Genomic DNA, 15,558 nt, shown 5'->3' with positions numbered 1-15,558 from the left:
AATCTATTTGTTTCTTTAATATGAGAATCTTGGACTTACGTTTTAGTGAGGTTTCAGAAATGTGCAGTAATTTCAACCCTTTCAGGATAAAACTGTGGCCTCTGTAGAGGACAGCAGGACTACAGGAGCAGGGATGAGGTGGAGGAGGGTCAGATGTTAGGAGGAGGAAGGTGAAAGTTCAGAGGAGGTGGATCTGTGGCAAAATAATTACACCTGAAGTCCTGCAGAGGGAACCATCTGCATCCTTGTTGCATAAATCTTGGCCCACAGTCCAGAGCAGCCAGGGATCAAACCACCAACCTTTAAACCAGGGGCGTCCAACTGCAGGCCTCAAAGCCCGGTGTCCTGCAGGTTTTAGACGTGTCCTTGATCCAACACAGCTGTTTTAAATGTCCTGAAGTTCTCCAGAAGCTGGTAATGAACTAATCATTAGATTCAGGTGTGTTGACCCAGGGTGAGATCTAAACCCTGCAGTTCCCCACCCCCGCACGGCTTCCTAAGACTCAGCCTTCTTCACCTGCTGGTTCAGGCTGAGAGTAAAACCTGTGCTCCAGGTGAGGCTCGAACTCACAACCTCGGCATCGCTCTGCTGAATACTGTCGTATAAGTACCGCGCGCTGACCGATTGCGCCACTGGAGTATCAGCTGCACTGGGCTGACCTGAAACTGTCTGTCAGGCGATCATCTGATGGCGTTTGAGCCTCTGATGCTGTGGGACTGTGCATAACAATGTCTGAATAAGTCGAATTTTAATGCCACACTTTGGATAAAGCCCTTGGATTAAAGCTGCGTGTCTGCACTTCGATCACAGCTGATGGTTTAAAAGCTGCTGTGGCGAAGGACAGAGACAAAACTGCAATAATGCGTCAGCATTCAGAGCTCGTGGACCAAAGTGCTTCACAGCAGACAGACCTGACAGCGCTGCCTGTGCCCACTCCCACAGGTCACATGGGTATTGGACTCTGGATCACTGCCACTCTTTGCTTTCATTGACACACAGGGAACTGTGACAGATGTGAAATCCTCACCTGTCAGGCCAAAAACAGCATTCCTGCCTCACAGCGTGGCCTCTTCTGTGGAAATAATGAACAGAGCTCTTTGTAGACGCGGTCATTATAAATCTGGCAGCCTCACACTCAAAGAGAACACACAGGGCTTCCATGTCACAGCGACTCTCTGGTTCCCGGTTCAAGAGCGTTCTCACCTGTGGGAGCCGGTCTGCAATATGAACTCTGAAACACCTGAAGCGAAACCATCAAAGCAGCTGAAGCAGGAGAAACTGAAGCTCCGAAGGGAAATTAATCCAAAGCGTCTGATGTTAGATTCACATCAGGCAACTTTCCTCAAGTCTTCAACTTCTTTCTGCAGCAAGAGTCCTGACAGGGACTAGAAAGAGAGAGCAGATTTCTCCTGTTTTGGCTTCCTGTTAAATCCAGAATTCAAAATCCTGCTCCTCACATACAAGGTCTTAAATAATCAGGCCCCATCTTATCTTAATGACCTTGTAGTACCATATCACCCTATTAGAGCACTTCGCTCTCGCTCTGCAGGCCTACTTGTTGTTCCTAGAGTATTTAAAAGTAGAATGGGAGGCAGAGCCTTCAGTTTTCAGGCCCCTCTTCTGTGGAACCAGCTTCCAGTTTGGATTCAGGAGACAGACACTATCTCTACTTTCAAGATTAGGCTTCAAACTTTCCTTTTTGCTAAAGCATATAGTTAGGGCTGGACCAGGTGACCCTGAATCCTCCCTTAGTTATGCTGCAATAGGCTGCTGGGGGATTCCCATGATGCACTGGGTGTTTCGTCTTCACTCACTATGTATTAACAGACCTCTCTGCACTGAATCATATCTGTTATTAACCTCTGTCTCTCTTCCACAGCATGTCTTTATCCTGTCTTCCTTCTCTCACCCCAACCAATCACAGCAGATGGCCCCGCCCCTCCCTGAGCCTGGTTCTGCTGGAGGTTTCTTCCTGTTAAAAGGGAGTTTTTCCTTCCCACTGTCGCCAAAGTGCTGCTCATAGGGGGTCATATGATTGTTGGGTTTTTCTGTGTTGTTGTGATTTGGCGCAGAATCACAAACATGGTTTCACAGGCTGTTGTAATGTAAGCTGTCAGTTACAGAGCAGCAATGTCCAGCATAAATTGAGACTATAGCTCAGAGAAACCTCTGCTGAAGTTTATTTCATGGTTAAGTTTTACATACAGTACATATGTTTATGAAGGGTCAGTGTTTTTCTCCTCAGGCACGGAGACTGTGCAGGAAAGACCACCAGCTTAATGTGACTCCACACGCTGTAGCTCATATACCTCTGCAATGAGATGATATGCGTGTGTGTGTGTGTGTGTGTGTGTGTGTGTGTGTGTCTGTGTGTGTGTGTGTGTGTGTGTGTGTGTGTGTGTGTGTGTGTCTCTGTCTGCAAAGGCGATAGCTCGAAAACATTTTAATGAATTCTGATAAAACTCTGTGGCGTGTTCAGCGAGCTCATGTTAACAATCATTAAAATTCCTTCCATCCACCGAGGTCAACGTCCTGATTTATTGGTGGAAAAATGATAAAAAGGCCTTAAAACGTAGAAACTGTGATTGTTGTGTGCTGTCAGCATGTAGAAAGCATAAAGATTTAAAGCGACAGGAAAATAAAGGGAAATGTTCCCAGCTGTTCCGACACGGATGATGAAGAGCTTCAGCTCTTTGCTTACATGTCTGCAGTTAATAACTATAATAATATAATAATTAATATAATTAGAAATATAATTTGTTATATTATGAAGACATAACCAGGTCAGAGGGTGACATCATCACAGTGAGAGATCATTATTAAAAAACAGTTTCGCCTGCTTTACGTTTACACTGCAGAATCAGCTCAGTGTGGAAAAACGCCTCCTCCACATAATCCTGGTGAAAACAAGGCTGGCAGACTCTTCTTCTCTGGGGTTTAATGGCAGCTGGCAATGGTGTGATGAACACCCGGTGCAGAGTTCAAATCTACATGTCCAGTTGCACATTCGTTGCTTTTGTATTTATTACATTTACAACCCTAAAACTTTCATTTGTTTAACCCGATGAAAAAACCCAAAGGATCTTCAGGGAACGTTCCCCAAAGGTTCCCTGACCGTTACTGCTTGCTGGGGTAAAGGGTTTAAAACATGGACGTTAAAATGAAGCGTAAATGCCTTAAACCCTGCTTCTACCTGAAGGCCACCAGGTGGCTGTGATTGCAGAAAGACTTCCTGTGCTGTGAGAAAACAGCTTGATGATGAGTTAGTTCCATCTTCATCGTCCTCTGCACACGTGAAAACCATCCCAGGCTAACCTGAGCTGTCACATGACGCACCTGACACGACTTCCCTGATAACGGTGTAATCTTGTCCGCAGTGGGAGAACGAGCAGCTGCACAGCCTGGAGGAGCGAGGTCGTCTTCTCCTCTCCCTTCAGTTCCTGCCTCCGGTCAGTCTGGAGGATAAAGCCGTAGAAGGTGGAGGTGAAGGCCCTCGCAACGGGGGTCTCTGTGTGGGCGTGAAGCGCTGCGCCCACTTGGCAGCCATGGATGTTAACGGATTCTCCGACCCCTACGTGAAAATGTAAGAGCCCCACGTGTGTGTGTGTGTGTGAGTCCAAGACTAAATTCATTTTCCTTTGAAATCATGAACGGTGCTGTTCATTGGCTGTGGATGGGTCTGATTTAGACCAATCAGTTTGCGTATCAGGCTGTTTGTTTCAGCTGTGAATAGGGATGGGTATCGTTTAGGTTTTATCCGATACCGGTACCAAACCGGTACTTTTGAAACGGTGCCGGTGCTTAAAGAATGGAGAACACAAACTTTGTCCAAAAACCTCTCATGTTCAGCTGTTGTTTTGTAAAAAGATAACAATGTTAGCCTTTTCTGCAGCTATGGGGCATATATGGCATCACTCTTGGCTGGAAGCAGTGCTTAACCAATGGAAAAAACAAACTTTGTCCAAAAACCTCTCATGTTTAACTGTTTTCCTCTTTTTCTTTGGTCATTTTAGCCTTTTTAGCCAGGGTGAAGGGAGTATCTGCCATCAAACAAGAAGACAGCCGCATGTAGCTATGATGATGTTTGCTAGTTCACCTTACATGCATTAATGTAATAACGTGGTTAGCCTACTCAACGTAAATTACACTCGAACAACATTAAGCTACTCACGCAGAGAAGAACGGCTGCTGCTGCATCATCATCCTCATCATTTCTGCTACACTGGCAGGGCTAGGGGCCAGGACTCTCCTCTTCGTGTTTTTGGGGGATGTTGCTAACTCCGGGTCCAATAACAGGCACCACACCCACAGTAGATGTGCTCGGTGTGAGGACTGACTCACGGCTGCCTCTGCTGGACACTAGGGGGACTGCAGGTTTCATCGTTAGTTTTTATGTCCCAAAGGTGGAAAAAGATCCCAACCATAACCTGCAGGGGGCGCTGCAGTCCTGTGTTCATGCTGTCTTCAGCAGTAAAACTTTTTTGAAGAATTTTACAGATTAAGCGATCGGAGTGAAGACAAAGCTCAGAGTTCTCCAAAGGAATCAGAAAAAGTCTTTTTGGACTGATCTGAACTGCCGCTCATTATAAAAAATTCTTCTGTAAATATATTTTGTATAACGAAACAAAAGGTCTTCATTCAGACACATTAAAAATATTTTTTAGTTCAGTGTGTTTTGCTTTTAGGCACTAAGAGGTTACTTCTAATCAGTGAGAGCTTTTTAATTCCTAATTTGTACCTAAACTTTTACATTTCCAGCCAGATATATTTATTTAAAGAAGAAAAGTCATATTTTGGAGATATTTTGGCGTGTTTGAGCAGTGAAGTGCCTTTTTGTGGAAAAGCTTCTGTTAATGTTTCAGCATTTTGGCCGTTAACCAAAAAGATAATGGTCTCCCCGAGTAACTGTTTAAAAGCAGGGCCGGTGAGTGGTGCTGGTCGGCACGTTGGTCCAGAATGAAAACAAAGATTTCTTTGTTTTTTTCTGCGGTTTCCTCCCTGCAGCCATCGCTGAGGACTTAACCCGACACTTCTGCCTGAAAAAGACAATTAAAAGCTGGAGTTTTGCCATCTTATTAACTTTTGCAAATCAAGGAAGCAGTTATTGTTTAAAAGCTGCGTCTGTTTCCTGGCAGGAAGGATAATTAGCGTGAAGGAGAGAGCATTGCGAGTGGCGTCTCGGCTCTGTCACAGGGAAACACCGGGGGCCGGAGCTTAAAGCTTCTCCTCTGCTTTTGTTTCCTCTCGAGGGACACTCGCTTTGAAGAGGACGACAGTTGTTGTTTTTTTGTTTTTTCCTGTTGCACGCTCGCTGAATACAAACGGAGACGCAGCCAGAACAACCAGTCCTGGTTGGGAGGTTCACATCCCGATAAAGATCGACTTTTACTTTGCCCGCACTCACAGTTTCTCCTCGCCTTCTTCTGGCTGTTCTCCGTCTGTACAGCCCCTCAGAGCATCCTTTTACCTTCTGCTCTAAGAGTTCGGGGCATGATTAGGTTTGGGTTAATCACTTCGCAGTCAGCACTGTAAAACTGACTCGATTATTTCTGCATTACAGCTTCAATAACGATGACTTCCAGGATTTCATCAGACAGCAGCATGAAATTCATCCTGCGCAGAGCGACTGTCGCCTCGGGCTCCCAAACACTCGTTTAATTAAGCTTCATTTACAGTCTATGACTTCAGATCGCTTTGTTTTCTCTCATTAATGCATTTCTTATTAACAGCAACCACACACAACGGAAACATTCACCTCCTCTCCAAGTCACTGATATGATATGAAACTCCCAAACAGAGTAACTGAACGGATCTGTTTAATTAGCTGAATTCAGTCTTTATTTATTTATTATCCCCTTCCTCAGCATTCACAGGACTTTTCCACTGAAACTCTGCAGATATTTCTGTATATTAATAGTTTCTGCAGACACACATATTGATGTTTCTCCTCCTTTTCTGCTTCTGCTGTCAGATACCTGAAGCCCGACATAGAGAAGAAATCCAAGCACAAAACGGCCGTGATGAAAAGGACCCTGAACCCTGAATTTAACGAGGTAAGATCCCCGCAGCTGCTCCCCTCGGCCGAACGGCAGCTCTGCCCTCACACAGCAGTGCTGTTAACAAGCTCGCTCTATTCACCTCAGCGGTTAAAGTTTCATTTATATCGGGTCCGGCTCGCCGACGCCATCGCTGGAGGATGAATCTCCTGCATGTTGTTTTCCTCTCAGAGGAAATAACTCCTGTGTTTCTCCCACATCGGCGGATGATAGACCGACTGCGCTTCTCTGGCACAGAAATGAGTTTTTCTAGCTGGTGATGGAAAAAATTCAAGTGCAAACACTATTTCCTAATTTTATGGAAGAAACTGTAAAATGTATTGCTTTGAAGTATCAATAGATGTTGCTAGAAACATTTTGTTAAGGAGAAGACTTTGGTGAAGTTAGAATATGTGATTTAGGTGTTAAAAGTCCAGTCATGTGGGGGCGGCCAATTAATCGTAGCTCAAGAGTTGGGAGTTCGCCTTGTAATCGGAAGGTTGCCGGTTCGAGCCCCGACTTGGACAGTCTCGGTCGTTGTGTCCTTGGGCAAGACACTTCACCCGTTGCCTACTGGTGGTGGTCAGAGGGCCCGGTGGCGCCAGTGTCCGGCAGCCTCGCCTCTGTTAGTGCGCCCCAGGGTGGCTGTGGCTACAATGTAGCTGCCATCACCAGTGTGTGAATGTGTGTGTGAATGTGTGGATGACTGGATGTGTAAAGCGCTTTGGGGTCCTTAGGGACTAGAAAAGCGCTGTACAAATACAGGCCATTTACCATTTAATCAGGGTATTCCAGTTCTAATCAGGGTAAAGACCCTGCAATATTACAGAGAATCAATATCATTAACAATCACACAAAGCCCTGTGAGCAAGTACTTGGTGACAGTGGGAAGGAAAAACTCCCTTTTAACAGGTTTTAACAGGAAGAAACCTTCAGCAGAACCAGGCTCAGGGAGGTTGAGCTGAGGGGAGGAAGACAGGACAAAAGACATGCTGTGGAAGAGAGCCAGAGATGAATAAGACATCATTTTCCAGCAGCATTGTCTTCCAGTTCCTCCTGAAGCACTTCAAAGCCAAACAAGGTCTCTCTACCAAGTTCCAGATGTACCCCGGGTTCACCTTCTCGACAAAGACAAGGTGGGAGTGACAGACTGGTCTGAACAACGCCACAAAGACGACTTTTCAACACCGAGAGATGAGAACAGGTCGGAAAACTAGTTTGAGGTGTTGACTTGGCCTTGGTCCCAAGATCTCGATCCGACTGAGGAACTGTAGGGTCTGCTGGGAAAATGAGGCCGATCCATGGAGGGCAGAGAACACCTTCAGAAGTCCGCAGAGTTCTCGATGGGTCAAAGCGAGGAGGATCTGTAACATTAGGATCGGTGGATCTGACCAATCAGTGAATTTTAGCTTCCTGATGGGGTTGGAGGGTCTGGTTGCCTCATCTGAGCTGCAGGTCCACCCAGCGTGGAGGACCACCTCTCAGCCCCGTATGCACTCCATCCCTGCATCTCTTCCTCTTGTTTCTGTGTTCACTGCAGGAGTTCTTCTATGAGATCTCCCTGTCAGAGCTGGCCAACAAGACTCTGGAGGTCACAGTGTGGGACTACGACCTGGGCCGCTCCAACGACTTCATAGGTGAGCGAGCGATCAGCCCCATCCACCACTCGCCTGAACCCTGCAGCTTCTTGGGAAGTTGTCAGAAATGTGTTTTGTACTTGCGTGGAGTGTCTCAGTAAGTTTAACATCGTCCTCTGGCTCAGCTGTGAAAAACTGCTGTAAATATTCATGAGTCTAACACATGCTGAGATTAGTGTGTTTAAGCTTATCACTGCATATTTATCACAATTACCATCTGGATTACTGACTTAATTCTTCCGTTTTCATAAACGGTTCCTACTCCGTTAGTATTCTCATGTTTGTCCTCAAACAGCCAGAGAGGACACCTGAGGCGAGACTGTTACGCTAACTGCAGGAAGTCTTCCTGTGCTTCCTTCCTGTTGTTCAGGTGGCGTCTGTCTGAGCTCCAAGTCCCAGGGCGACGCCCTCCGTCACTGGACCGACTGCCTGAAGAACAAGGGCCAAAGGGTGGAGCGGTGGCACATCCTGACCAACGAGCTGCCGCGAACCCTCAGCCACGACTAACCCCGAGCAGCGGCGTCCACGCATGCAGACGGTCGCTGTCGATGTTCACAGAGATTCTCGGGGTTTTTACAGCACAGACGTGAGCGACTTCAGCACAGGAAACAGCGGTAACTTAATGGACGAGTGTATTATAATATGAGCCGCCATGAGAGCAGGGCGAGGCCGGAGCAGCATGGTGGTGTGCCTTCATTATTGATCTGTAAGTCATCTGGAGCAAAGAGGCCGTTGGGTCCATCAGCAGCGTCACATCTGCACTCAGCATCAAAAAACAGGGTCAATCTCCCGACTCATGAAGGGTGGAACTCTCCGGTGACGCGATGTGGCAAACAACATTTACAGAAACTAAGGGGCTGGAAGAGGCATTACAATTAAATTAAAACAAAAACCTCAAACGTTTTGAGAAAAGTTACAAATTTGCCACAAAAAATGAACGTTTTGTAAACAATAATATTATCTTTGACATGTTTTGGCAGCTTTTCATGAACCTTGTTTTAAATTTTACTTAATTTTTTTGTAAATCTGCCCATTTTTCATAAAATTTGTGTATTTGTATCTTTTTAGTTTGTTTGGTTTTCTTATATTTTCACATCAAAAGACTTTTGTCTTTGGGTTTTTTTTTTTCATTCTTATTCATACATTTTCTCTGTTTCCTCTTGAATTTTCCTTTTTTTTTGGAGAAGTTTAAATTCTAGTAAATATACAATTTTTCTCATATTTTTTTGCTGTTTTTCTTTAGTAATTTTATATTTTCTCTCGTAAATTTGCCATTTTTTCCCTCATAATCTCGCTCCTCTGCCGAGCCCCTTAGTTGTGATTTTTGCCCTCTCCTGGCCTAATTTGCCATCATAGGAACTCATCAAAGTTAAGAGAAAATGTGTGGAATTTAAGGCTGAAATGGATTTGCATGTTATTTTCCTGTGCATTACGTGTCTGGTGCTCTTTTAAAAAGTAAAAACGAGAAAGTCAAGCAGTCAGAAAATCTCTGTTCTCTGTTTACACTGAACTGTTGTTCCTTTGCTCGAGCACAGTTCAGTCCTGCAGTACTTACACAGCATGCTGTGCCAGGTTTACATGTACGTATAATCCAGACTGTGAGAAACATGCATGGACGTGTCTTGTGTTGCACTATAGCTAACAGCTAAAAGAGCTTTTGGGAGAAACTGAGCGCTAACGTTAGCTAGCTAAAAAGCTGATGGACTTGTAGCAAAGAACAGCTGAGCTGATCCACTTCCTGTTAATCCCATTTGACACAAAATGTCGGCAGTTCAGCAGGAGGCGCTCTGAATGATTTCCCACTGCTCCTGCACAAAACGTCCAAATTTCATTCCAGTTTTAACCGACCTAGCATCCATAACGTGTCTGAACTGAAAGTCTTATGTGACAGTCGGCGCTTTGATAAACGGAATATTTCAGCTCGATGTGCTTCGGCATCGTGGAGTAACGTGTGGAGAGGAAGCTGAACCCATTTAAAGATGAAACACATCAAAATATGGACAACGTGAAGCTTTACGTTTGCTGGTGTAAAGTGGAGTCTTACAGTTGGTGGTGTTTTAACTCATGGGTTCAGGGAGGTCAAAACCTTCCTGCCCTTTGGATGATGCCGTCGTTTTGTTGAGGTTCAGCCGTCACACGGAGGACGTGGGGTTTCTGTTCGCTGTTGTGGATCATTTGGTTTAGTTTTGTTGGTAAAAACTGGTTGAAAATGATGACGAATGTAACTTCAGTTCAGTTACGCCTCCAGTGTAACATTACGTCTGTGGTAATGAGACCTGTTTAAATCAGTGGGTAGCTTTTTCAAGTGTTGTTGTTGGGGAAAAAGACTTGACGGGGTGCTTTACCTTACTGTAGCTGTGGTTTGGGGCCAGAAACACTTTTGATGGAGTTTGGATGCAAAGCTTTATTTTGCGGAGCACCGTGCAAATATCATCCTAACTGCATTTTAAAATAATCTCTGGTAAAAGTTTTTGTTCATATGTATTACTCTGTGGTGACTCAAGCATGTGTGTCAGCGAGGACTCCATCCACAGCAGTGACCACCAGTCTTAAAGGGGATCTATTGCAGTTTTATTCTCTCACATATATACAGATACGTTAAAAATAAGTTTATGGTTTTATTTAACTTTACCTGAAACTAATGACTGACACATAAACTCAGCAGGAAGGGAGGCGAGGGTCCTTTTCTGTGGCCATGACAAAGAATGCAAGTTCCCCTCCCTGTGCAGACATGGAGGTAACGCCCTCGATTACTCTGTCTGCACTCACGAGTGATTAATCACGTGGACGCTTACATGTCACTGGGACTGCTGGATAGTTGGTCGTTTATTCAGCTGTGTGAAAATCCCAGAGGAACCCACCTGGGGGATTAATAAAGTTTTATTTTATCTAATCAAATAACTTTGATCTCAGCCAAACCGATTTACTCACGAACAAATAAAACACTGAAAAAAGCCAAACAATTACATTTTTAGGTTATCCGAGTGACGTATATATCATGTTTAACCTGAGTAACGAAAGATCACAGGGGGTCTGAAAACGATGAAGCTGGGAGTTCGCTGCTCTTGTCGGCTCCAGTGACCCTCGAGCTCCCGGTCAGCGATCGAGCTGGTGGGTAACAGACGTCTCTGAAAACGTCAGAACAAATATGCGATGTCTTGATGAAACGAACAGATATTTGAGGTTTACACAGCTACATTTTCACCTGAAAATATGTTAAAGCTTTAATTTGTGACCCAGAAAGAGAAATAAGACAAAATATTAAAACTTAGTAGCTGCCACCATTGTTGGAAACTGGAATTGACTGGGCTGCGCTATGAATTCTGGGATATGGTGGACCATGAAGGACACACACGACCCATCCTTCAAATCTGGGGAAAAGGAGGACGCATTTGTCGGCCGCATTCGGAGGAGTCTACGAATTTGGACAGCCTTCGTTGCGTTGCTGTGACGTAATCGGTCTACAAATGCGGCCTCAGGAGGATGCAGCCGACGTTTTGGGACGCAGCTCTTGACTTGAAGCTGATGAGTTAGCTAGCTGGGATCAGAAATAGACTTTAGAGCATGAGGTTCAGGCCTATGACAGTGAATTATCGCCTCAAAGTTCAAGAAGCGAGTGAAGCAGACGTTGATGTCTCCAATATTAACACAACTTTTATTTTTTGGAACAACTTTCCAACCAAGACAACAGATACAGCAAATAAAGTTATTGAATGAGTGAAACGAGTTAGAATAGACGGGCCCGCGTCCAGCTACAATGTAGCTACATTTAGCTACATTTGGTAGCTACATTTAGCTAAAGTAGCTACATTTGGTAGCTACATTTGGTAGCTAAATGTAGCTACATTTGGTAGCTAAATGTAGCTACATTTGGTAGCTACATTATAGCTAAATGTAGCTACATTGTAGCTAAATGTAGCTACATTTGGTAGCTACATTGTAGCTAAATTTAGCTACATTATAGCTAAATGTAGCTACATTTGGTAGCTACATTTAGCTAAATGTAGCTACATTGTAGATACATTGTAGCTACATTTGGTAGCTACAATGTAGCTAAATGTCGCCTTTTGAGGTGTTTGAAAATATAGTCTGAGGTGTTACAACTTAGTCATGTACTCAGTGTGTACTCAATGTAGCTAAATGTAGCTACATTTGGTACACATGGCGCTGCTTTTAAAACGACGTCTGGTTATCAGAGAATGTGATCGACAGTTTCAAATACACACCGTGTTATCCTCAATCATTAGCTCAGAAGCTCTGGATGCTTCCAGAAAGAGGCCAATCCGGAGAAAGTAGGCTTTTAGGGAGGGGAACCTTATAACGAGACAGTAGCTTGTTTCTGACAAAGACAATTTTTAAAAACTGTGAATCATGCAAAGCTACTCTAGAATAAAAATGTAAAGCTGAGCATAATGTGACAATAATAGGTCCCCTTTAACGCTGCAGGGGAGCTCCACCTGTGAGGGGGAGAAACCAGAGTGCCTGACATCGTTTAAAGACACTAACCAGAGCAGGTTCAACATGAAAACTGTGTGGGATAAAATCAGTTTCCTTCTCTGATGAGTCATAACGCACGGATCACACTTCTATTGCACTCTCCAGTAAGACTGTGACAAACAAAATGCATCCCGTCGACTGATGATGACGATATATCAATACAAGTGGTTCTTCCTCGTTGTTGCATGATGCAATATGTTGATATACTTCTTTATATCTCTATACTCCGCCTGCCTGTTTTCTAATGGAAGTGAGAGCTTCAGGGACGGCTCGTGTTCCAGACTCTGTTTACGCTGTTGTTGGTCTTCTTTTATGCACGACTGAATGTACGAATGTGGCTTTCTATACGATATCGTTGTTTACACACTAAGCTCGTGCTTTACAGGTGTTCTTACATTTCTATCAGGTGTTGTATGTACGATGCAACAATAAATTTGGAATGCAATGCAAACAGGAGAGTAAGTGTGGATCTGTTCTCGCGCCGGGATGGTCCTGGCTGGCGCCACGCCGCCCCCTGCTGCCTGAAAGCACAACAGCAGCTCGAACGCTGCAGTCTGTCAGCCAAGTTCATTCTTGCAGCAGGATGAATGAAACCACACTTGCAGCTTTTTCAGCTTATAAATGTGAAGAACCTTCTAACGCAGGGGTAGGCAACTCCAGGCCTCGAGTGACGGTGTCCTACAGGTTTTAGATGTATCCATGATCCATCACAGCTGATTTAAAGGGCTAAATGACTCCTCAGCATTTCTTGAAGTTCTCCAGAGGCCTGGTAATGAACTAATCATTTGATTCAGGTGTGTTAACCATGGGTGAGATCTAAACCCTGCAGGACACCGGCACTCGAGGCCTGGAGTTGCCTACCCCTGCTCTAACGCAACACAAACTCACCTCAAAGCTCCACAAAATCTTTTTTCAGATCCAAGCTTAATACTGGCTTTTACAAGCTCATATTTTTATATAAATGTTATTGTGATTTACCTTTCTGACTCACATCAGCTGCTGAAGCAGGGCTGCTTTGTTACAGCAAAACTCATGTTTATCAAAGAATCTGGAAACTTGTGTATTTATGAACTTTACTCATAATTCAGCCGACAAAACTAAAAGAAATGAATCAATGTGAACCGAACGAGAGCTGCCACAGGACAGAGAAGTGCTGAACAGAGAATATGACAATAATATATCAATAATTTATCTCAATTACATCGCTGGAAGCCAAATTTGTTGTTTAAATTAAAATTCTAAACTCAAAGTAACAAAACGTCCAATTTACAGTGAACACCTCATCTGTATCTGACACAGGGCTGAAGATATACCACGGGCCTTGAATGCAGCAGAGCTCTCATCAGGTAAGCACAGCAAGACACCTGGACTGTGTTTAACGTGGCGTCTGTATCGATGCTGCAGGAAGCAGCTTCAACTCTGAGAGAAGAATCTGAAAGGGTCACAACAAACTCAGGAAAGGTTTCAATTTTTTGTTCAACATCAGGAACCAGGAAGAGCAAGTTTTAGTTCTGGGAAGCTCTTCCTCTGAGCAGGAGGAGCCAGTATCAAACAGATGGCTCCAAGTTTCTCAGCTCAGTGAACCGACACAGATCTGCTCACCTCACAGGTTAACATGACGTCGACAAACAGATGCTGCGTTGATGTTATTGATGCTTTTGGACCAACAAAACAGCTTTTTACACCTGCACTCGGAGTGATCTGATTGGTCAGTAGATGATTTTGTTGATGCCTGGTCTTGAACGTGACCGTCTTCAGCGCAGGTTAGGCCTCGACAGCGAGTTGGCACGACGGTCTCCTGAGAGGCGGGACTTCAGGACTTCTCAGCCTCTGTACGCCGCGCTGATGAGCCGACGCTCTGACGGCGGTTTCAGCAGAAACACTGAAACCTTAATAAATAGACTGTACGATGTGATGGCTGACCTGGTGCAGACATGAACTCCACCTGGTTCCTGTGAGCTGCAGGTAAACACGGTGGACAGGTGAGTGTGCTCTGCAGGTGCTAGCACTGATCACTATTAGGCAGCTTCAGCATAATTCAGATAAAAATTCACTCGCTTGTATTTCCTGTTTTTCATCAGCCTTTCCGTTCGTCCTGTTGGGAATAACTGAGGAAACAAGGAGCGTGCACACTTTCACTTTCACAGATTGTGGAATGAAATATTTGAATAAAGGCTTTAAAATGTGATCCTAAAGCAGAGCAGCTGTTTGTACTCGCTGACTTACATGGTATTTGTCATGAACTCAGTTACTTTCCTCTCAGAGTTAAAAGCTGCGTCCTGACATCTGTCAGATCTGATAGCTTAACAGTCTCACAGGTGGAGGCAGTTTTTATACTTTTACATACATTTGAAGAGCTCAGGTGGGTCTCAGGAGTTTTACAAGGATCGCTGATTTGAGAGACTTGACCTGAGAAAATGAGCTCAGCTGATCTGAGCTCAGTGAACTGTCTGAATAATAAACCAGGGGCGGAGACCTGTCAATCACAGACAGACCCGCCCACTTCCAAAACACTGAGATGGAGAAAAACACTTCACTCAGTGTGATGTCACAGCTCTATGCTCAGCTGTTATACTGTCTTATTTCACTAAACATCATGGTTACCAGCCCATCAGCATATACTGCCCTCTGGTGGCATATCTGTGCTCTGCACACCGTGTGATGTCCTGATACCTGTCACCTCATCAGGTTTTTTTGTTTTGACTTTTTTAGCCTCACTGAGTCAAAATAAAACTTTTAGTTTTCAGAGTCAGGGTCCACGTGTGTCTTTTTACCTCGTTTATTAACAGCCACATTTAACCCTTTAACCACCCGAGCACTCACCACGACCTCTTTACCTGTCAACTTCCTGTCCACAAACAGCCTCATTCATGAGTTTAAAGTCTATTTTCCTTTCATATGCCTTCAGGACTCTTAAGCTGCTTCCATGCTGGCACAGCGTCGGAGGTGAGCCCTGATAACGCTGGTCGGGGAGGGCAGCTTAAGGTAGAGGCGTACCTAACGAACTGGCAGCTCAGTGAGGTGTTTCAGGAAGCGCCTCGTGGTGCAAAGTAAGCAGACAGTTGTGATAACAGACGGGTATATTTGTGATGGAAACAGAAGAAACAAAGCGCCACGCAGGAAGTGACCCGCGAGGAAAATAAATAGATAAATAACAATGTCCACATAGCTGCCTTCAAACGCCGCCAAGTCCCGTTAGAGAGAAACCGTGTCAAAGACGGGAGGACGAGGAGGAGCGTGCTCTTCATCCTCTGCAGTTTCCCGTCGCTCGCCCACGTCTTCACACGTTGGCCCGCGGCGTCTCACTTTCAGTTCCTGCTGCAGCTCGCTCTGATCACACCTACAGACTCACAGCTGCAGCTCAGTCACATCCTCTGCTCTGATTGGT

The 15,558-nt window shown here is 44.8% G+C and overlaps 1 protein-coding gene, 1 long non-coding RNA gene and 1 other non-coding gene across 4 annotated transcripts in view; 2 read left to right on the top strand and 1 right to left on the bottom strand.

Moving 5' to 3' along the window:
- doc2a (double C2-like domains, alpha) overlaps window positions 1-8,698 on the top strand; it is a 70,851-nt gene extending 62,153 nt beyond the window's left edge. For both annotated transcript variants that reach the window (XM_026163881.1, XM_026163880.1), the window contains 4 exons: window positions 3,379-3,584; window positions 5,973-6,054; window positions 7,577-7,673; window positions 8,044-8,698. In XM_026163881.1, the coding sequence (XP_026019666.1) occupies window positions 3,379-3,584; window positions 5,973-6,054; window positions 7,577-7,673; window positions 8,044-8,180 (522 nt within the window). In that variant the 3' untranslated portion in view covers window positions 8,181-8,698. The remainder of the gene's footprint in view (window positions 1-3,378; window positions 3,585-5,972; window positions 6,055-7,576; window positions 7,674-8,043) is intronic.
- Window positions 547-640, bottom strand: trnai-uau (transfer RNA isoleucine (anticodon UAU)). Its single transcript has 2 exons — window positions 603-640; window positions 547-582 (listed from the first exon to the last, which is right to left on the bottom strand). It is a non-coding gene; the product is annotated as a tRNA-Ile (tRNA).
- A 4,327-nt stretch (window positions 8,699-13,025) lies between the features above and the next one.
- Window positions 13,026-14,366, top strand: LOC113020154 (uncharacterized). Its single transcript, XR_003272165.1, has 2 exons — window positions 13,026-14,152; window positions 14,252-14,366. It is a non-coding gene; the product is annotated as an uncharacterized LOC113020154 (long non-coding RNA).
- The last annotated feature ends 1,192 nt before the right edge of the window (window positions 14,367-15,558 follow it).

The sequence above is a fragment of the Astatotilapia calliptera genome, chromosome 4, assembly GCF_900246225.1.
Source record: "Astatotilapia calliptera chromosome 4, fAstCal1.2, whole genome shotgun sequence".
NCBI classification, from domain to species: domain Eukaryota; kingdom Metazoa; phylum Chordata; class Actinopteri; order Cichliformes; family Cichlidae; genus Astatotilapia; species Astatotilapia calliptera.
The sequence above is the reverse complement of the archived record's forward strand: the minus strand, read 5'-3'. Positions and strand labels throughout refer to the sequence as shown.